The 23,630-nt window shown below is 30.8% G+C and overlaps 1 protein-coding gene across 1 annotated transcript in view; it reads left to right on the top strand.

Annotated features, from left to right (window-relative positions):
* The window catches only part of garz (Sec7 domain-containing protein garz), a 170,712-nt gene that overhangs the window by 108,350 nt on the left and 38,732 nt on the right, over positions 1-23,630 (top strand). Inside the window, exons 21-27 of the mRNA XM_067285351.1 lie at positions 4,066-4,329; positions 6,628-6,740; positions 9,784-9,943; positions 19,889-20,114; positions 20,204-20,370; positions 22,721-22,946; positions 23,048-23,241. Of these exons, the coding sequence (XP_067141452.1) occupies positions 4,066-4,329; positions 6,628-6,740; positions 9,784-9,943; positions 19,889-20,114; positions 20,204-20,370; positions 22,721-22,946; positions 23,048-23,241 (1,350 nt within the window). The remainder of the gene's footprint in view (positions 1-4,065; positions 4,330-6,627; positions 6,741-9,783; positions 9,944-19,888; positions 20,115-20,203; positions 20,371-22,720; positions 22,947-23,047; positions 23,242-23,630) is intronic.

The raw sequence follows: 23,630 nt of genomic DNA, 5'->3' as shown, positions 1-23,630 counted from the left end.
CCAGAAAATGTTTCGTCAAATTCTAATTGAGCCTTCACAACGAGATCTCTTAAGAATTGTTTGGAAGAACGAGGAAGAAGAAATGCCAGTCACCTACAGACTGAAAACTGTGACTTATGGAACTGCCAGTGCTCCCTTTCTAGCAGTGAGAACCCTTAAGCAGTTGGTGTACGATGAAGCAGCAAGATATCCTCTGGCCTCTAAAACCATATTACAAGATGTCTACATGGATGACATTGTGTCAGGTGAGCAAGATTTTGATGCTATCCTCAAACTACAATCTCAGTTGTGCAACATGTTGAGCACATGTGGAATGACACTACACAAATGGAACTCTAATTCAATGAAATTGATGAACAGTAGTTCACCAGAAAATAAAGAACATTGCTTTTCCTCAAGTGTGGAACTAACAATAAAAACCTTAGGCATTATTTGGAAGCCGGTTGAAGATCAGTTCATATTCAAGGTATCGATTCCAGAAAAATTGCTTTATACAAAACAAGAAGTATTGAGTGTCATCGCCAGACTTTATGACCCCTTGGGTCTTCTGGGACCAGTTATAACTTGAGCAAAGATCTTTCTACAGAAGCTGTGGCGCAGTAAGCTCGACTGGGAGGATACCCTACCAGAAAACCTTAACTATGACTGGGTGAACTTTGTATCATCCTTGAAAGCCCTGGACGATCTTAAGATTACTAGATATATTTTAACGGATCCACTTCAAATGGCTGTCTTGCTAGGATATGCAGATGCCTTGGAGTCAGCTTATGGAGCAGTAGTTTACATGCATTGCATAAGGGAAGATGGAACTGGCAAGATATGACTTATTGCTAGTAAATCTCGTGTCGCTCCTCTTAAAGTTATTACAATCCCTCGATTAGAGCTATCAGCTTGTCTTGTACTGTCGCAACTTATCAAAAGGGTATGCTCATGTCTGCAAATGGATATAGCTGAAGTGATCCTACACACAGATTCAACTATTGCCATCGCTTGGATCAACACTCCCGCATATCGCCTGAAGACCTTTATTGCGAATCGAGTGGAAAAGATACAGTCTATTAGTGAAGGCTGTCACTGGAAACATATAGCTTCCCACTCCAATCCTGCAGATGTAGTTTCTCAGGGTTTAAATCCGCAAGATCTACTATCCATGGAATTATGGTGGAGTGGAGTGCAGTCTCAAGTAGCACCAACCGTTAAACATCACCTAAAAAGTACCGTGGGTAACTCACATCTAACTATAGAGCAGTTTATAACTATCACCACACATACATCCACAAGAGCCGAATTATCGGGCTAGAGTTGGCTATAATAAATAAATAATAAATAAGACAATTTGGCACTAGAGCTTGGCGTTAGGCGCCATCTCTTACTAAACTTAATAATTATAATTAAATTAAATAAATAATTTTAATAATTTGGAACTGGAGGAAAAGAAATCGGCCCGAAGCGGGACTCGAACCCGCAACTTCTGCTATCCGTGCAGAAACGTTAACCAGTTACTAACGTTTACCTTTTTTGTGAGAAAAAACGATAATTTAAAAATGTTTGGAGACTAGAGTTTTTTGTAACAGCCAAGTGCATCAGCCATATTGTTTTTTCTTCTTGTTCTTGTGTAACGACCTGCAAACCGCATTAAACTTTTATCAAACTGCAAGTGTTTTCTTTCATATTTATACAGTCCATTAAAGATCGACAAACAGTGGCCATACTATGTTTTGCCAAATTTGGCAATGATACACTATGCAAAGTCTACAGTAATGACACGGAGTCAATTTTGTATCTACAGACATGAATTTGCTGAACTTACCACAATGTCAACCAATAGAAAGATTTTGGTTTTTTGTAAAAAATAAACTGAAAAAAAGAATAAACAGCAAAAGACATTAAAGATTATTTTCTAAAGTAGAAAAGTGCAGTTGCTATGATTGAAGGAAATATTGTCAAAAATCTTATGAATAGCATTTGACAGAAGCTTCAAAAGGAATGGAGCAAAACTTAATTTACGTCTTGAATGTATTTTATAAACAAACTTTTAAATAAAAGTGAAATGTATCTGATTACATTACAAATGAAAAAGTTATTAGCTTTAGAATTTTAGTTTTCTATCATTACAAGTCTTTATTATTATTTATTTATAGACTTACATGAAACTTAGCCTGAATGGTCTTCACTAATCAAATGATAAAAACAGGATTCACTATAAGGCTATGGTTAGGGTAATTAAATATACAGATGTTATGTAATTTAGACTGAAGGTAAGTTGTTTAGTCATTATTATGTAATTAGAATTGAATTAATTAGTTTAAAATATAAGTGCACTTTCTGCTTACTGTGCAAATGCATTTCCATTTAGGCTACCCAGACCTCCATCTGATCTTCACTATCAGACCAATTAATTTAAAATATATATTGAGTTTGGTTTCTTATATGAATTATATATCATCGATGATACTTCAAAAGGTTATATGTTAAAAAGTTCAATTTTGATATTAATGTATTGTTGTTATCAAAGTACCAAGTTTTAGTATACTGAAGGAGATCATAAGTAAGGACCAATAGAAATGAAAAAAACACTCCTTACAATAAGACATATGTAAGTAAAAATCAGAACTTTTTTAGGTCTCCTGGAAACTTGCACTTTTTAGTGTACGATCTATTGCAGTACCTTCAACAATATTACTAAACAAATGATGAAAGCAGATTCTTTATTGGACTATAACTTGGCTAATTAATACATCTGAATTAATTGAGGTCGAAATGAAGATCGGATGGCAACCCTGGTAGCATAGTTGGCAAAGCATCTGTGCCTTAAGGAGTTGTGCATTCCAGTTCTGCTGCAGATTAATGTTCTCTCCAGAATTTTCTAAACTAATTAATTTAATTCCAATTAAATTTAATACAAGATGATGATTTAACCATTTTCCTTTAGTCTAAATTACAAATTTGTATATTTAATTAGTTTAGTCATAACCCAATAATGAGTCTAATTTTATTATTTGACAATGAACAAATAGGATTGCTATACATTATTAATAAAAAAAATGTTTGAGTATAATACATTTATATAATATAAATGTTTTTGATAATGATTCATCTTTAAGGTGCAAGTTGACTAAGTGAATTTGTATATTGATAAAGTATTCAGCTCAAATAATATGCAGTATTTGGTACTTGATGGTCTGCTCCAAACTTGGACAATTTGGTATTTGAACACGTGTTCAGGAGAAGAAATTGTTTAGTATTCAAATGAACACAACCTGCTAGAATAAATTTTCGGTTAATAACAAATATTTTTATTTTAACTTTAATTTTGTCATCCATAAAAAGTTTTCTATGAAAAAAATGGGTAAATAATTTAAAAAAATAAAAACACCCTAGAATCGCCTGTCTTCATCAGACAAAATTATACTTGATCCTGTTTGTTCTTTTCATTTAATACATGTGGAATCCAATTTTTGTGTCTTTCAACCATCTGTGACACATTAAGATTTAGTGCAAGTTTACAAGTTATTATTTGTTGATTTTTTAGTAATTTCTTCTTGCAGTTTTTCAACACATTTGTAAGTGATTTATAATTAGTACTATACATAACACAGCAATAATGACTATAAAAGTATTGAATTGGGAAACTAATAAATTAAAATTATTATTAAAAATCTCTTATAAAGTTTTTTAATAATAAAAATTCAAATAAATGCTTTTAAGTAAATGAAACAAAAATTATAAAAATGGAAATTAGAAATGAAAGAATTAAGTGAAATAAAATTTATAAATTCTGTCCTTACTTAATTTATTCATTTTCAGATTTGTAAAACTCAGCATTTACAAATGAATTCTAGATGAGAAGAAATGAAATTTTAATGCTTTTTATTTTTCTAATTTATGATTTTGATTTAATAAAATAACATAACATTTAATAGTATAATATTTTTTATGTATAGCTTTATTTGCTAAATTATTTTCAAAAATTTTTTAAAAAATATTAAAATATAAGTAATTTATTACTATATGATTGTTGTTTGTATACAATAATTTCTGTCTTAAAAATATAATTCATCCTAGGCAGAAGATTTTGTTAATCCAAATGGAATCATTTCATTAATTCAAGAAGAAACTAGTACTATTCAACGTTCCGAATCTGGTCTCTTGAGTTCATTTTATTCTTATATCACACAAACTGCAGATAATCAGGTTCAAAGAGGACCAACTCCGGAAGACGAAGCAGCAAAACAATCGGCTCAAAACTGTATAAACGATTGTCATCCCGAACAATTAATCACCGAGAGCAAGTTTTTAAGAGTAGACTCTCTACAAGAATTAGTAAAAGTAAGTGAATAGTATTACAGTAAGAAATGAATCTCTAGTATAATTTTACACAAATATTGCTTTAGACTAGGAGTATTTTTTTATGGAATAATTTCTTACATAAGTATTAAACAATAACTTAAAATAGTTTGCTTAAATGTTTGAAAATTTATTATTTAATTTTAAAAATGAAATTTATAGTTATAAATTTGATTATAAAAAAAAAGAAAGAAAATTTTGTTGTAGATAAACAACTGCTGAAAATGCATAATAATTAAAACGATCATGTATGCTAATGTAAGTCAAACTCAAGATTTTTAGCTCAAAATTCTGGTTTAAACCAAAACTTTTTATGCAAGTAGACTCTCAAACATACTGTAAGCTAGTCTAGAACTGAAATGTGGATATGGTGTAGTAGCCTATAGCATATAAAAAGTATGCTCATTAACAATGCCAAACAGATTAAGAATTTTTCCAAACTCTCTTCCAGTGTTAAAGTTGTTTACTTGCAGTTTTTTTTATTACAGACCAGTACTTTTGATGTTTCAAAATGTAATCTTCAGGTTGAGCATTCATACTACAATTTTTTAAAAAGTACACTAAGATTATAAAGATGCCATTTTAAATCACAGCACATAGTTTTTACATAAAATTGAACATATGCAATGTAAATTTAGCAAGAAGTGGGACCTAACACCTGCCTTTAGTATCAAATTACTTAGCATATAATTAATAACAGTAGTAATAATATAGCCTGATATAATTTGGGAATCGTTTGATTTTTCTGACATCAAACACTTACAAAAATTAGAAATTTATAAATCATGCAGGAATAACCCAGCTGTTAATTATGAAGATAACAATACCTTGTCACAATCTTGGAGAACTTTATTTGAAATCCAGTAAATTGCTATAATTTACTGGATTTCCTGGACTGGAAAAATGCTATAATTTTTGTAATGTTGCTATTGCCACCATCCAATCAAATGCCAGTGTTTTATAATTTAGAAATTTCTATTTAATGTATCAGGTCATTCCATAAGTAATGTCATCATTTGAATGTTTGTGTAATCAATACCATATGATGGGCAAATTATGAACTACACCAAGGTTATGATACTAGCACCTGATAAGACATATACACAGTTCATTGTGTATATGTGCACAGAACATGATTAGTTCACAGCAATTTGTTTGCCAGTGAAACATGTATAAACTTTGCAATGTCTGAAGAACACACACAGCGTGTTATGCTTTGAGTTCCATCAGGGACATTCAGCAACCTTAGAGGCACAAAACATTGATGCCATATATGGGCACGGAACCCTTGATGTTCTCAAATGTCAAAGATAATTAAAAATTTCGGGAGGGAAACACCAGCCTTACTGATATGTTACAAGAAGGAAGACCTGTTAAGCTGGACAATGACCTTCTGCGAGCAGCTGTTGAGGAGAATCCATTGCAAACGGTTGAAGAATTAGCCACAGCACTCCATTCAATCCCTTCAACTATTCACTGCCATTTGCAAGACATTGGTTTTGTGTCCAAATTGGGAAAATGGATACCTCATGAGTTGACACCTGAGCAGAAACACGTGAATGCATACAGTTTTCTGTTGACTTGTTATAGAAGAGAGCCATTTTTGGACAAAATGGGGACAGAAGATAAAAAATGTATCTTATACCACAATCTTAAATGCAAACACAAGTGGGTGCCTAAGGGTGGTGTGGTGGGCACAGTAGAAAAATAAGATCACCTACAGAAAGTGATGATGTGTGTTTGATGGAATATGCATGGTATCATTCATTTTGAATTGTTGCCACTGAACCAGACAATCACGGTTGATATCCACTGTCAGCAGTTGTAAAGACTATGGGTTACATTGTTAGAGAAATGCCCTATACTTGTCAATAATAAGGTATTGTTTCCATAAACTAGATCTAGTAATTAATAAATTTTTAGTGAGCATTTTCCCTAATTTAATGCAAAATTTGATGTTTTGTTGTTGCTTCCATCACAAAAAAGTAATTTTTTTTTAATGACAGAAACTACAATTAGTATTAATCGACAATCATTTTATGTACCAAAAATCAATCTTGGTATGAAAATTTTGAAGCTTCAGTTTTAATCCTTTAAATCATATAAATGAGTAAATGCAATATTAAGATTTCATTTTAAAAAATTTAATCTGATTTTTTTGGGTCATTTTTTGTAATATTTGTATTATTTTGTAATTAATTTTATCAAATACAAAAGAATGAAAAAATAAATTTATCTTACATTTATGCAGAATTTTACATAAACATTTCATTTATTTAGACACTTATATATTCATGTCATGGAACTGATTCACCTATCTCTTTGGGAAATTGTTATGAAGAATCAACTGTTTTCTTAACAGAGCTTCTAATAAAAATTGCTCTGCAAAATAGGTAAATATAATCTTACGTTATTATTACATTTTTTTGAAATGATATATTTGATAAAAATAAAGCACAGGTAAACTGGTTATTGTGGTTTTGATTAATAAGATTCTCATAATATTTTGCATACCGATTTCATACTAAACTTCCACTTATTTATCCAAAAATTCAAGTTACTGAAGTTTTTTTTTGTGCTAAATGAAAGTTTTCATTTAGTCCTTTTTAGATTAAAATATCGAATGTCGGGTTTTTGTTTTTTACCGATTCACATTGCAGTAAGTTTTGACATCTCATTTGATTTGTCTTTTTATGTAATCCATGCAGAACTTAAACATCAATTTTTTGCAATCATTCCAAGACAGTAAAGTATTTCAACAACGCTTATTTACGTTATGTTGAGATTTATTGAGAGTTCTTGAGTATTCAAAGATTTTTTTGCAATTGCTTTCCGTAACATTTTCATTGACAGCTTTTGAAAACACTACAAAATTTAGATCTAAGGGATTCAAAATTTCCTGATACACATTTTCTGGTGTTGCCAGTTTACATAATTAAATGTGAACTGGCCACACCATAAAAAAAGTGCAATTATTTTTGCCACAGAAATCTTGAATTTGTAACTTTGTTCATTTTAGATCTCTTGATTACTTAACAAATCCTAATAATTTGTATCAAAACATCAGTCTTGTTTTTACCACCAAATATAATTTCATTACTCCAACTTGTGGGCTAGGGAAGTGACTTCAAGATTTAAAATGTATTACCTACATAAGACATTTAGCCAAGCAATTGAAAAAAACAAGAAGAATGCAGAGAGAGAACTCAAGGGTAAAACAACAAAGGTTGAAGTAGAACAACTAAATCATCCACAATGATGTTGAAAAGTTATATTTTCAGTGAAACAACACACAGTTTTACTTACAACACATATGCTTTCTTTTCCATTTGGGAATACATACACAAATACATTTTATTTTCTGACCTTTAATTTTGAGGTCATTTAAATGAATATAACTAATATTATATCTAGATTGAAAATTAATAAAAAGTACATTATCATTTTAAAGAAATGTGATCACTCTGTTGTTATTTTATAGACACTGTATATTTATATATGTAGTACATATTAGTGATGGGATGATGAAGCAGAAAAATCGGTTATTTTCCAGTAATCGAGCAAACCTCGTTACGATTTCCAATTCTTCCACATTTAATAAGAAAATCAATTCCAGTATTTGTTTCAGTTGCAGATTGAATTTTTTTTAAATTATGATATCAGAAATTAAGTATTAGTTTATTGGAAATTTTTATGGTGACAAAGCAGAGATTAGGTGATGCCCCATACACGTGGTGTCTGTCATGTCAGACTTTTCTTTTGTGTAGTCGGAGCAATGAAAGATTGCACTTGGTTTATACTAACTGTTCTCGTTTAGGGTAGATTAGGTGTACATCAGGTGCGTCAAACTCATTTAAACAACATGCCATTGATGTGACTGGTAAGATTCACACAGGCCACATCACATTTACAAATTTACTTAAAATTATAATTTGAAGTTAGAATGCAGGAATATAGATAGGGCAATTAAAACACATTATGTAGTTCAGTGAATTCAACTCAACAATATATAATTGCTGTAGTATTGCTTTTATTTAAACATTTATTTTATTTAATGTACTGTACATATTTATAAAACTAAAATTAATTGTTTTGACCAGAAACTTGCCAGTGCTTTCTTCCTCCTACTAGTTTTCCGATATCTGCATTTAAAGAGAGAACAATCAATCTTCATTATGGCAGATAGATGTTTATCAGTTAATCTTGATCTGTAAGCTGTTTTATTTAATTTCAGAGCATTGTGGCTGTGGGCCACGATAAATCACATTGAGGGCTGCACAGTTTGACACTCCTGGTGTACATTATATGAATGATAAACATTAAAGTTGCCACCCACCAGCATTGGGCCAACTTGACCAGCAATTTTACATCAAGGCAGAAATATTTATATGTCAGTGAAACAATTTAAGATATAAACAAAATTATATTTTGATTGAAAAAAATATTATATAAAATCATTTTTAATATTTAGTATGTTTACTTATGATGATAAAACAATATTCTTATTATAATTACAAAAGTTTTTGTTATGAACTTTTCACAGACCATTCTGTAATATGTTAAATTTTCAAATGCAATTTGCATGATTTTAAGTAAAAATACTTGTCTGTGCCAAGTTTACTGTTGTTTTGATTTTTACAAATTGATTTTTTTAAGGTGGGTCAGTCTAGTTATTTTTAGTTCAAATGAATGAATTCAAAAACTGGTTAACTCGTGGTAATGACAATGATGACAACAACAACAATGATGATGATATTTGTTTGACTCGTCACATTGTTTTCTGAACTTTATTTAGCATTAAAACATGGAATTCCACAGTTCAATGGAATTAAAACATTTACGATGCATGCTGATTGTGAGAAGCATGAAAAAAAGAACTGCATCTTCTTGTTTACCTTTTCCTTCTCTCTGTCATCATGTTGGCCAACGAACCAGTTTCCAGAGATGATGACCTTAGATAACAGGATGCAATAGTTCTTTGAGTAGAAGGGAATTAATTTGTAATTTTTTTGTGGACAGTGTTGCAATATTAACTTTATCTAAAATAGGATTACAAGTTTATTTTGTAGTACACAATAAAAGCATGCATTTCCACATATAAATAGAGAATTTTCGGGTTTTTTTCCAAAAATGATTCTGAATTTCCCAATTGTTTTCTATTCTTAAGCTTGATGTTTATTAATTAATGAATATACCATGCTCATAATGGAAATTATTAATTTTTCTAAACTAAAATAAACTTTAGAAAGTGTTCAAAAGAATTGGAATTGAAATTAGAATTTGGAGAAATTCTGGTATTGTCCCACCACTAGTATATATGTAATATTTACAAATTATATATATATATATGAAAAAATGCTTAGATATAAATTTATAAATTATAACTTATATACATATGCATTTAGAAGAATCTAGCATTATTCTTTAATTTTACAGAGATCGTATTACAACTATTTGGCCAGGAATCAGAGATCATTTATATAGTCTAATTATGGAAGCAGCTGCCGGGGAGCAATATTTTCTGTTGGAACGTGGAGTTGTTGGCATTTTAAGAATCGTTATTCGAATGGCTCGAAGAGAAGAACTGATACCTCAGGTACGTTTACTGTTTACATTTACCGTCTTATTTATTATTAGTAAAAGATGGATTTATTTTTTTAAAAACTAAGCCAATTAAAAATATATTCTTGTTCTAATAAGAAAAGCAAGTTCATTTTTGGGATAAATCATTCCTCTTGGTTTAATGAAAGAATTCATAAGTGTAGATAAACATAAGTAGTTTAACAAATGTGATAAAAATAGTCTTGGTTCATTTTTTTAATATCTATAATATGAAATTAATTCATAAATTTTGAAATACCTTAGAAGAATATTTCAAAAAAGATTAGATATTCAAACTGTAATTCATGCTAAAAAACCATTTTACTAGAATATTAATTACAGAAAATTTCAGTTTTATGTTTGGGTATTTCTCCATATATTGTTGCTTTTTACTTATCACTTTTCCAATATATTTGTAAATGTGTTCCCTTTCATTCTGTTTGAATACTTCATTATTTGTTTTACTTTCAAATCACTTCAGTTTTTTTTTTTTTTTTTGTTTTCTGTCAATATTAGTATTTGCCGTCTCAATGTTTCAGTAATTTAATTCCTTATTGTTATGTTTTACTTTTGTATTATATTTCCTATTTTATTACTTTGTCATTGTTTATATTTTAGTTCTGTATGTTAATATTAGTGTATCATTAGAGAGATCTAACCATATTACTTGGAAATTACAGAAATTGATTCCATTTTTGTGTTAGTACAGTGAAATCTTTCAATGATGTATATTTGTAGGGGATTGTAAAAGTATCCATTATTGGAAAAGAAATAAGAAAATATGCTTACATTAGATTGATGAAAAAATTTCTGGAATTTTTTAGAACTGTCTAGAATATTCAAAATTGTTATCTGGCATTTGCATGTAGAAGTTTCTTGTGGGGTATGCAAATGCCATTGTGTGGTGATACCAACTTTTTAAATGTTGAGTTTGCCACTGCTTTCTCATGACCATATTTGACATGTATGCTTTATGCTTATCAATTTCATATAGCTATGTGGTGTAATTGTTCATCAAGAATGTCATCTGCAATCTTTGATTGGTTCAGTATACAGTAGAGCATCGATTATCCGACCCCCGATTAATCAACTTATCGGTTAACCGACCGCGTTCTAGTCGGCAAATTCAAATGTCCGCTAGTGATGTGGCGCTACAATATTGGTTATGTCTTGGCTACTTTAATATTATTTTTGTTAAATTTTTGCATGTTTTAGCTGGCAGCACTGGCTCGATCGTGAAAGAGAGGCTAGTATTTAAGCCAGGCCTAATACACTATACTAATAATGTATTTTTTCATGCTTTTCGGTTATCCAAATTTTTAGTTATCCGACCAACCCCAGTCTCCAATTGAGTCAGATAATCGATGCTCTACTGTATTTAAAGCTAGATAATATGAAGTTGAAGATAAGCCATGTTCTGGATGGCCTTTCATTCTATTGAATGACAAGTTGCAGCAGCTGGCAGAATCCAACCCATGCCTGACCACACGAGAAATAAGTAAGATGTTTGGTTTTGACTAGTCCACTATAGTTCATTCACAGATGAATATTGTGTACTTTCTCATGATAACACAAGACCACATGTCAAGGTTGACCTGATAGAAGCTGCTTGATCTCCACTTGGCTGGGAGGTTCTCCCTGCCGAGCAGAAGAGCTTGTAGTCAAATGGTCCAATGTCACCATTTGACTACCATCTCTTTCACTCCATACAATATCTCTTGGATGAAAGCAGTTGCTGATGATGAAGAGATGAAAATAGCACTTGCAAAATTCTTGGAGTAAAAGCGGCCTGAGTTTTTTCAGCAGAAATTCATGACATGCCTATTGATGGAAGAAGTTGCTTGAATGTAATGGCAATTATTTTCTTAAATAAACTATTTTTTGTTTTGAAATAATTATTGTAATATAAGATTTCATAAAATTCCTGAAACTTTTTCATCAACCCAATAGTTTTCAACATTTTAAACATGGAAGTTATAAAAATAAAAATGCAAAATGATTGAAAATTGTCCTCTTTTTTTGTATTTTTATTTGTATGTGATGGTAAATGTAGCTAGTTTCTCAGTTTTACAATTACCTTTTTAAATATCTTGATTTCCATTCTTTGTTGAAGATTTACTTGCCTGAGCTTTTTCAAATATCTTTTTCATTGAGAAAATATATATACTAAATTTTTTTTATATTTAATTTTATTATGCCAACTTTTTCCTTTAACATTAAATGTTTTAGTTTTAGGGACATTTTAAGAAAACATATATAAGACATAACTTAATCATTCTTAGAAACAGTTTCATTGATAACTGACAAAGGGTTTAGAAAGTAATGCAGATAATGCTATGATGTCAATAGTCATTTCAACCATTAATTTAAATATTGAATTTTATTTTTTAAACAAGTAATTATTTATTGTGACATTGTCACCATGCCAGTCTGCAATTTTTCATCGCAATGTTCTAAATTTTTTTAGTAGTGTTATGTCCTTTACATCATACTTTTGCATCATACTTTTGCACTTTACATCATTACTTTTGCATTACATCATACAGCATTGTGTTGGTCATCTATCTAACTGCGTTCAGGGAAAAATTTTTTAATTGAAATAATTGACTTTTGGTGCAAGAAAGCTTTCCATCTCTCTAACTTCATTCTTGAGATTAAAGAAGGGCAGTCAGATGGATGACATTGGAAACTCATAGGTCTACAAGTTTTCCAGATTGCAGCCCAATTACACTGAAAACTCACTAGAGACTTGACAGTATTATCTACATACTGATAGCATTTATAAGAACTTTCTATTTGCTGCAAGCACAGTTGTCAGGTAATCCTGTAAAGGATTGTAAAATTCATGTTTAAGGTAGCTATAGTCACACACACAATTATGAACAAAATTTTGTACAGTTTTTTTGTACAAATTTTTTCCATATGCAATTAAATCTATAAAATTTCTGATATAGTGCAAAAACTTCTTAAGCAAATCCAGATTTTGGTCACGGAAAAGGATTTCAGTTTACTTAAGCAGGAAATTTTTTAAAATAGTTTATATGGGAAAACTTTACACATTTCTTATTGAAAAAAAATTGGAATTTTTGAAAATTAAACTTTTTACTTAGAAAAACGTCTAATGCAATAACTTTTTAATCAAAGTCTATTATATTAATGATTTTTAAAATACATTTAAAAAATTCTTTTCATAAATTTTCCCATTTCTATTTCACCTATCATGCTGAAAGTTTTTGAAATTAATTTATACTGTAGACTATACTCAACAATTCCTTCTAAATTAATACCAATTCAGCCCTGCGGCCTACAGCATCATTTCATTGCCACAAATCTTTTGGAAACTGTATCAATAATTTTTCAGAATTTTGAAAGAAAGTAATCCGTCTTCATAATTTATGTAGATATTAGCCAAGGATTCAATTCTATAATTCCCAATTTCTCCTTTCAATTCCCAGAGATCACATTGGAATTGATCCTGCTTATCAATCCTAGTTAATAATTACTATCTCCTTCATACCTGAAAAATTAAACTTGGTGAATTTTTGGATTTATCTTCCTTATGTGGAATTCAGCAGGGTTTGACATTAAAGTGCCTATTTAAACAATATACTTGTTCATATTGCTTTGCCTATATTATCCTATGCTGGCACTATTAAATTAATTAATCATGATCTCCATGTCTATCAGTCTGATCTACTTCATCTATTTTCCCTTTTTTTGGAAAAGCCAATCTAAAAATTAACATACAAAAACTGTAATCATGTGTTTTTCACTTACTCAATCCTCAGTTACCCACATTCTATATTTACAATAATCCCATAAAATATGTTAATTCTTATAATGATCTCAGCATCATTTTCGATCCTAAACTTACCATTCGAAAAACACATCGATAAGATCATTAAATCTCTAGCTGTTTCTTGGGGAATTCTTTGGTGTTTTGCAAAATTGTTTCCTAAAAAACAGTCTTACAATCTGTTTATTTGGCCAATATTCAGTCTCTACTTGATTATTGTCTGCCATTATGGGGTATGGCTTCTCATCCCATTTAGAAAAATATTAAAAAATTTAAATAATATTTTTCTTGTTTTAAATACTGCTTTATTCGCTAGCACTTTTGACGTATTATAAGATGTTGTCCTCAGGAAGATATAAACACAAATAAACCTTTCAAACAAACTTTTTAAGCTAAAATTAACAGCTTTAGTCCTTTTGAACAAAATAAACAAACGTAAAGAATTTAAATTAAAGTGCACATGGTGGTAATGCACATATGCCATAATGAGTAGATTAGGTTCCGAGAATGAAGCTAGAGATGATGTTTTAGTCTTTTATATAAGTTGATCTACATTGCAAGCAACTCAAGTGTGGGGGAATTGCATAGATTTAATAATATGGTGAGGAGGGCCTCCCAAACATACACCACGCTCCTCTGATCACAACATCTGAGCATCGCCACATGGTCTTACAGCGGAGTGTGTTGGTGTTGTAACACCATCCTTGCTAACTCAGTGTCACACCTGTCTACCATGATGGAACGTTGGTGTTTGGAGATGTGTCAAGACAACATTCTAGTTGTTCCTATGTAGTGGGTGCGAATGCCAGATGTGTTTTCTAATGGGTTAGAGTATACACCTGACTTCTCTAGTATGGAAGTGGCATCTCTGTCATTGCATAGAAGTCTCCTGAGACTTGTATGCGGGATGACGGTAAATTTAACACATGTTGTCTAAAAATGCGTGCAGTGATGCAGCCACAGAATGATGAGGGACGAACTATTGTGTAGTCCTTTGGAATGTGTAAAGTGGTGGTGGAAAAAAGATCTTTTAACCTTATTCAAGATATGTTTATATTTGAAATTGGTATAACCCACCACAGTTACTGCTGGGTAAATTGCAGTAAGTTCAATGTTGGTAGCAGTTTGCATGGAGGGCAAGAGAAAGGCCTTTCTAATTAATGGACCTATAGCCACATTAATGTACCTGCTGTGGTTGGTATGCTGTGGCAGGGACTAAACAGAGTTTGTTATCAAATTTATGGAACACGGAGAGTATTATACCTCTCTGGGACTTGGAAATGTTTAAGTCTAAAAATGCAATTTTTCCCCGTTTTCTTTTTCCCAGGTAAAGTTGATAGAGGGGTAAACATTCGCTAGGAAGTATTTCAGGACAAGGAATTCCTATTCTGTTTCTTGCCATGCTAAGAGAATGTCATCTACATATCTCAGATATATTAGCTGGTATGCTATTGTGAGGAGGAAACTAAAAACCTTTTGCTCAACATGCCTCATGCCTAATTCCGCTAGTATAGCAGACAGTGATGAGCCCATTGAGACCTCCTGTTTTTTCAGGTATACTTCCCCATTGAACCTAAAGTAATTATTTAATTAGGTTTCCATTACTGGTTTTTTGTAGACTTTAAAGAATTAAAAGCTAGTGGCTTTCTTTCTTCAGTAACACATCACACAAGGAACAGTTGATTTATGTATTTTTTATTAAAGGAAATGCATTTCAGGTCTTAGTGACCCATCTTCAGTTTTTAGACTTTACATAAAAAGGAGATAGATATGGGTTACATTGTACAGAATAATACATATAATATTTTAACAAAAATTTTTTAAAAATAACTTACACGGCTGATTCTTGGTTACAATTGACATTAGAGAGTATGTTGGGTAATTGACTTGTTAATCAGTTTACTAGGGTTGCTGCAGAGTTTGGATCATCTTTCAGGATGCAGTTGCATTTGTAGAATGAAGTTGTATCTATATGGGAGGGCAGGGTAGGTTCACCAGATGGGGGCCATCTGGGGGAGGTGGGGTGGGATGGAGTCGTACGTGAATACTACCTATTAGGGAGGTGGGGTTTCCAGATGTCACTAATGGTTAGACCGTCATTTAAGTTCATTTTGTAAGTTTTTATTTTTGTGATTTCGAGATGTTCATATAATTTCTTTTTTATACTATTTTTTTTTATTCTGAGTATTTTTAGATTATTAAGTGAGATCTCACAACCTTCACTATTGCAATATATGGCTATGGCAGAATTAGCATAATTAAATTTAATAGCACGTGAATGTTCTTTTAGTCTTCCAGTTTCACCTATCTATTGGTAATCTGGTTGGCAGCTGCAGGATATTCTATATATGATGTTATTTTGTTGCATTATGTCAATATTTTAGAATAATATTTTCTTTGGTTATTAGTAATTTTTTGATATTATTAGTAAATACAGGGGCTAGTTATGTTATGTGGTTTTAATAGTTTTTTAATTTTTTCGAAAATTGTGGGAATGTAAGTTTTTTATAAGTCATATGAGTTAGTATTATATTCTTGCGGGTTGTGGTATAGTTGGTGTTGGTAAGCCAGTTTTCAAGTATCTTATTTGGATAGTTATTTAGTTGAAAGATTTTATAAATGTGGGTTATTTCTTTAGCTTGTTCAAGGTAATTGCTTGTATGTGTTTTAATTTTGGTGATATACACATTAAAAATATTTTTCTTGATATACATAGGTGTACTGGAATGATATTTAATGACTTTCCTTACATTACATGGTTTAATATACTTTTTAAAACTTAAGTTGTTATGAGACCTTTGGACTGTGATGTCTAAAAATGGTAAATTGTTATTATATTAAGTTCTATATCAAAAGTTATGTTGGTTACTATATTATTGGCACTGTTAAAGATGGTTTGAGGGTTGGTTAAAGAAATTATGTTCAATAACAAAAAGTAAAGCCTCACGTATCTCTAAGACTTGCTGTGCTGAAAAGTACTCTTTGATGAATAGAGTATTGGCAAGCATAACAGCCTCAAGTTGAGTACAGAAGGGTAGAGAGCGACAACAGCCATTTTGTAGAAACTGTACATATTAGGGGACAATTTACTTAGCACAGTAGATAGAGAAGCTTTTGCCATAATGGAAGAAGATGTAACAAGGGGAGAAGGGGGAAGGAACCCACTTAGTTGCTTGGCAAGCACCTTTTCAAGGTGGCAGGTAGGGTGGGTCCATTTGTTAACCAGCAGCCTCAATGGCTAACCCTCTGTATGCATTTTCACCTCGAAGAGCCTGGGGCATGCTATATTGGGCAGAGGCTCCAAGCTCCCAGGAAGAAGGGCAGATACACTCTGATGAGATATTATTTTCTTAGTCTTCCTTAATATGGTAGGAGTTTGGGTTGTCCTGTAAGATTACCACATGGGATTGGCTGAGGAAGTCCATGGCTCTACTTAGAAAGTCCTCTTCCCTGCATAGGACAAACTTTTCCTTTTCCGAGATCAGGAGCCTTAAGTTGGCTATTGCCAAATACTGCCTTACAAGTTGGCTGTTTAAAGAGCTTTTGTTGTCACATGTGGGTTGCTTTAGAGATGCAAACGTTGAGACGATGTACAGTTTCAAATCTGGGATTTTGGTGGCCACTTGACAATTCTTGAGTGTCGCTAGGACTGCCAGGACTGCATTAGAGGCACCAGTACCATTTAGTGAGGGATATACTTAGGTCCCCTTTGTATAATCTTCGAAATCCAGGATGGAATACAGTCTTCCATATAGTTGTAGAACAGGATTGGCTGTGATTGTCTACATTGCTTGCATGTAGCCTCAAAGAGCCATCAGAACATCTTGTTTAATTTAAAGATCAACTTTTGAGCAAATAGCGATGCAGTATATTGCAGTTTCCCAAGTTGGTTATTCTTTTTGTTCCTGAACATAATTACTTTTGGTTCAATGGGGAAGTATACCTGAAAAATGGGGTTCCAATGGGCTCGCCACTGACTGCTATACTAGCGGAATTAGGCATGAGGCATGTTGAGCAAAAGGTTTTTAGTTTCCTCCTCACAATAGCATACCAGCTAATATATCTGAGATATGTAGATGACATTCTCTTAGCATGGCAAGAAACAGAATAGGAATTCCTTGTCCTGAAATACTTCCTAGCGAATGTTTACCCCTCTATCAACTTTACCTGGGAAAAAGAAAACGGGGAAAAATTGCATTTTTAGACTTAAACATTTCCAAGTCCCAGAGAGGTATAATACTCTCCGTGTTCCATAAATTTGATAACAAACTCTGTTTAGTCCCTGCCACAGCATACCAACCACAGCAGGTACATTAATGTGGCTATAGGTCCATTAATTAGAAAGGCCTTTCTCTTGCCCTCCATGCAAACTGCTACCAACATTGAACTTAGTGCAATTTACCCAGCAGTAACTGTGGTGGGTTATACCAATTTCAAATATAAACATATCTTGAATAAGGTTAAAAGATCTTTTTTCCACCACCACTTTACACATTCCAAAGGACTGCACAATAGTTCGTCCATCATCATTCTGTGGCTGCATCACTGCACGCATTTTTAGACAACATGTGTTAAATTTACCGTCATCCCGCATACAAGTCTCAGGAGACTTCTATGCAATGACAGAGATGCCACTTCCATACTAGAGAAGTGTGATGTATACTCTATCTCAGGTGTCAAACTTATTTAAACTGTGGGCCATTGATGTGACTGGTAAGATTCACACAGGCCACATCACATTTACAATTTTCTTAAAATTATAATTTAAAGTGAGAATGCAAGAATATAGATAGGGTAATTAAACCACATTATGTAGTTCAGTGAATTGAACTTAACAACATTTATTTTATTTAATGTACAGTACATATTTATAAAATTAAAATTAATTACTATTACCGGAAACTTGCCAGTGCTTTCTTCCGCCTACTAGTTTTCCAATATCTGGATTTAAAGACAGAACAAACAATTTTTATTATGGCAGATAGATGTTTATCAGTTAATCTTGATCTGTAAGTCGTTTTATTTAATTTCATGCATGAAAATAATTGCTTACATAAGTACATATTTCAGAAAAAAACCTAAAATTTGCACAGCAAATATTTTAATGTCTGGTATTTTTCACCTAAATAGGAATATATTTTGGAAGTTCCTACTTCTCGATATTTGTCTTTTAAAACTGAATCATTCTAAAAATCAATCAGTTCCAGTTGTATCGAAGTCAGAGCTTTTTCAACTTCAAAGGAAAAAGGTTCAATGAAAAGAGAAAAAATTTTTTGTAACTCTTTGAAATCATCAAAGCATTTATCAAATTCATTTTTGCATAGCATGAACCAGAATGCTACGCTCCCGCATGTTTGAACACCAGGAAGATATTAGAAACAACAGACAAACAACAGAATTAGCTGAAAAGGTGCTAAATTAGGATTATCTACTGCTCTGGGGCCATACTAAATTGCTCAAACGTTGCGATGATAGAAGAGAGGTATTCATATGGGAGAGCCTTTACATATCCACTTTAACACCGTGCAATGCACCGACATTAGAAATCCCGCAGCTGTGGATATCATTATTTAAACAATCTATGTTATAATTTTCCATTCTCAGTTATACCACAGCCAAACACGGTCCCATTATTTGTGTTTGAAGTATTTTGGGATTATTACGTCGTCATAGCACATTTCTACAAATGTCATAATTATTGCAATTTTAATATGTATTCTGAATTCCATCTATGTGCTTTATGTAATTTTAAATAGTGTGTTAAAAAGCTAATTGTTTGAAATTTATAGTATTTGATTTTCGCCTGAAGATGACATCTGTAAGCTGTTGAAAGTACTTGCAAGTACATGTGAATTTTTACAAATCACTGCCTGTAATGCCTCAACACCAATGTGTTAATCATTTATAACACATAATTTTTTAGTTATATTTAAATATATATTTTTATTATCTCTATTGATTTTTATTCTTTGTTGTTTGTATTTTTAATCCTTTGTCATGGGCATTATTTTCAGGGGTGGATATCAATTGTCTTATGACTTTTTTCCTTTTGTACAATTTAAAAAAAAACGTTTTAATATTGTGTAAAAATCAATCAGTTGATTTATTATTATAAATATTAGTAATAATTGAGACTAATTTCAGGTTTTGCATTCATTAAAAATGTTACTGCTGCTAAAATCACCAACACTTCTATTTGTATCTTCTCAAATTGTATGTGCTTTGTATGAATTGTTACATTCAAATGGTGGAAATATACATTCTTCTGAAGATTGGTCCATAATATTTATGTTGTTGGAATGTGCAGGAGCTGGTTCAAAACCTCCGAGATCATTACACATAACATCTGATCTTACAAGTGGAGATACTGGTAGAGAAACTAAATTTTATAATACTTAACTTAAATTTGTGAAATAATATTAGATTTAATGTATTAATATAATTTTATAATTTTTATAGGAGCACAATCGGATGGGGAACTAAATACGGGTCACGAAGAAATGTATAATGTCGATCGTGGTTATACATCTGATAGCGAGTTATATGATAAACAAGGTACAAGTGGACCACCTAGACATTACAAAATTAATCCTGAAAATATTAATAATGCAACAGGATGGATTCTGGTAAATAATTTTTAAATAAAACTGATTATAATAAGATGAAATTATTAGTGTATTTTTATAGTAAATGCATATTAAATAAAAATTTTTGAATTTTAGATGAGTGACATTACAAATATTACTTCTATTATTAAGTTTCATTCTTTATAATTAAATGCTAGACTGGACTAGCTCTAAATTTTCTGCCACTTCAGTGAATTTTGTGATGTCTGCATTTTAAAAACTTGGATTTTTTAAATTTGACTTGTGTGTAATTTATATATTTTTTATAGAATTATTTTTTGTGTATTGCTACCTTTGAAAATGTATCATCCCAAGCAGATGCTTGCTTTATTGTCCTTAGAGCTGGATTTGATGCTAGATAAAATTGAAATCATTTTTTATGATTTGAATTTTAAGTGTTCTAAACATGTTAAATGTTTAATAAGTTAAGAAATTTAATAGAGGTGACTTATTAGAAATACTTGTCAATTACAAATTACAATTACAAAACCTTGTTTACTTATGATATAACAAAATTCTGGAATCACAGGTATGCCTAGAGTTACGTCGTTCTTGATTATACGTCATTTGTCAAAAAAGTATATGGAAAAATAAAAATCAAGTTTAAGTCATTTTATTTGACTTTACATCCATCCGCCACAAATACTGAAGTCATAATATCACTAGAAAAGCGTTAAAAGCACATAAAATCATATTAAAATATGTACATTTACAGTAAATGTTAATATAATCATCATAAATCCTAGAGAACGAAACATGAAAACATCTGTGTTTCTGTGTTGTCATCTTATTTAGCGGTCTTTAAATGCTCATTATTGGCATTTTCGACGGTAGTTTCAATATTTACCATTTGGCATTATTGTCAGTGCCACTTGATATTGGTGAATTTAACATAAATTAGTTTATTTTCTACTGTTGCAAAATAATTTTAATAACTGTATTTATTTAACCTTAAAAAATCATCTTATTTTATAATGTCTTAGAGAAACCACATTCACAAATAAAGAGTTTGCAATGTACTGTAAACATCACCAAATTGTAAACATTTACATGTACAAGTATGTACTGTACAGTACATGTATTTGTAAATTTAGATTACTTTTTTCTGTACTATATTAAAAACTAAAATTTATTTGTTTGGAAGCTTAAAATAGATTCTTATTAACCATATATTATTAAAAATGCATTTATAAATAAAATACAGAACTGGAAATGGTAATTTGTGATTTAGCTTAGTGACAAGTAAATTCAGAAACAAGTAAATTCGACTTACATCGTTTTTTGACTTACGTTGCCTGTCCTGGAACCAATTACCCACGTAAGTGAGGTATACCTGTAATGTCATAAAAAACACAACCATAAAAATAAAAGTTACCATTATTGAAATAACATCTTATATATAATCCATTTATTCCTGCAACCAATATCACATGAAGTATTTAAGCTGAAAAATAGTACTGTTATCTCTTAATCATCATGACAGTTTATTTTAAATTTCTTATTCATAACTGTTGATTTCCATTCTTGGTGTTGATGTGTTGTTGATGTTGATATTTTTCATGAATCTTATTGTAAACTGAATTATAAATTACACAAAATTAAGTGTAATTTCAAATTTAATAGTTAATTTTCTTTAAATATTTAAATTTAACATTTTTTTAAAGCATTCATTTGTTCAAATGCTTTTGAGGATAAAAACATAGTACAGGTGCTTCCCTACTTGTGAACAGGTTAGGTTTCCAAAATTATGTCGTAAGTCAAAAACTAACCCAGAAAATATATTTACACACAGAATAACACCCTCAAAAGTGGCAATGAAATGTTACAATTTGCACGAAAATGAAAAATGATGATATGCAATAGAAATAAATCCACATTAATTATTTACTACTGGATAAGAATCACTAAAAACAAGAAAAGATGTAAAAAGATAAAATCCAAACAAAATAAAGTAAAAACAGCTGAAAAGCTGAAAACCCTGCTTTACGACTTGAGTTCGCAGAGCATCCCGATTGCTGCCGTAATTGGTTCAATCGGAGTAGGTCATTGACCTCAGAAATATATATGCTATTTAGAATAGAATAATTGCTTATTTTAGCAATAATAAATTTCAATAGTAAAATGTTTATTACTATTGAGAATATTAATAATTAGAATTTATTGAGTTACAAATAATTTTGAATTGATTTTAAAAATCAAGTGTAATCAAAGTAAAACTGTTAACTCTGGTATTGTCATCATTTTGTTGTTTAGTCATTGTCTTTTTCAAAGAAAATTTGATTAATTTAAATTGTGTCATTTTAAAATAATTGTTTTAAGAATTTCCAAAGTTATCAAATATTTATTTTAGGTTAATAAAGAAGGAGAAGTAGAATCTGTTCCTATACGTCCTCTTCCAGTCAATCAGTACAATATAGTTCTTGAGCAGGAATTGTTACCACATGATCCATTTGCTTTTACAAAAGCTTGTGAATGTATAGCATTTTTAATTCGTGATGCTGCTCATATAACAATGGAAAATTTTGAAAGCTGTGTCCATTGTTTAAGAGTTTATATTGAGGCTAGCATGAATGGAGGTAAATATCTGATTTAAAAAAATATTATTAATTAATCAATTTTATTGAAATTGTGATATGAATTTATTTTGTACTCATTTGAAATATTGTAAATATTGTAGGTTATAATTTGGAAAAGAGGCTTTCTCGAAATAAAAACACTAAAGAAAAGAGATTGGTCAGGTCGTCGAAGTGGAAAGATGATTCTTCACATATAAGAAGAACTCGCTCCAGTCCAAGGCATTCTGGAAATGGAAATCAACAGGATGATGATAAAATGGATCTGCTACCATTATATCAGCAAATATCAATTCAAGTAATAAATTAAGTTGTTAAAAATTTTAATTTTTTAATGGAAATTTGGTCATTTTAATTAATTTTAGAAATTAATTTTATATAATACATTATTTTTACATTGAAATTGATTACAAGTCAATATAAATTAATATATGCAATTGTTGAATAATCCAAGATGGTTTATTCTATTGATATTTATGTTACTGAATGATACAGTTCAGTAAGAAGCATATACTTATGTAAACTATATTAATTTTTTTCAGTGATAACTAAGTTTCTATTTAAAGTATAAGTTTATCATTAGATAGACTTTTAAACAGTATGTGTTATGTACTTCTCAAAACAGTATCAATTCAAATAAGCATTATAGCTGATTAGATAAGTAAAGTTAATTTAATTAAAGTAAGT

Source organism: Centruroides vittatus, unplaced genomic scaffold (genome assembly GCF_030686945.1).
Source record: "Centruroides vittatus isolate TY-2023 unplaced genomic scaffold, ASM3068694v2 scaffold_2520, whole genome shotgun sequence".
NCBI lineage: Eukaryota > Metazoa > Arthropoda > Arachnida > Scorpiones > Buthidae > Centruroides > Centruroides vittatus.
Note: the sequence above shows the minus strand (reverse complement) of the source record. Positions and strands in the feature narration are given on the sequence as shown.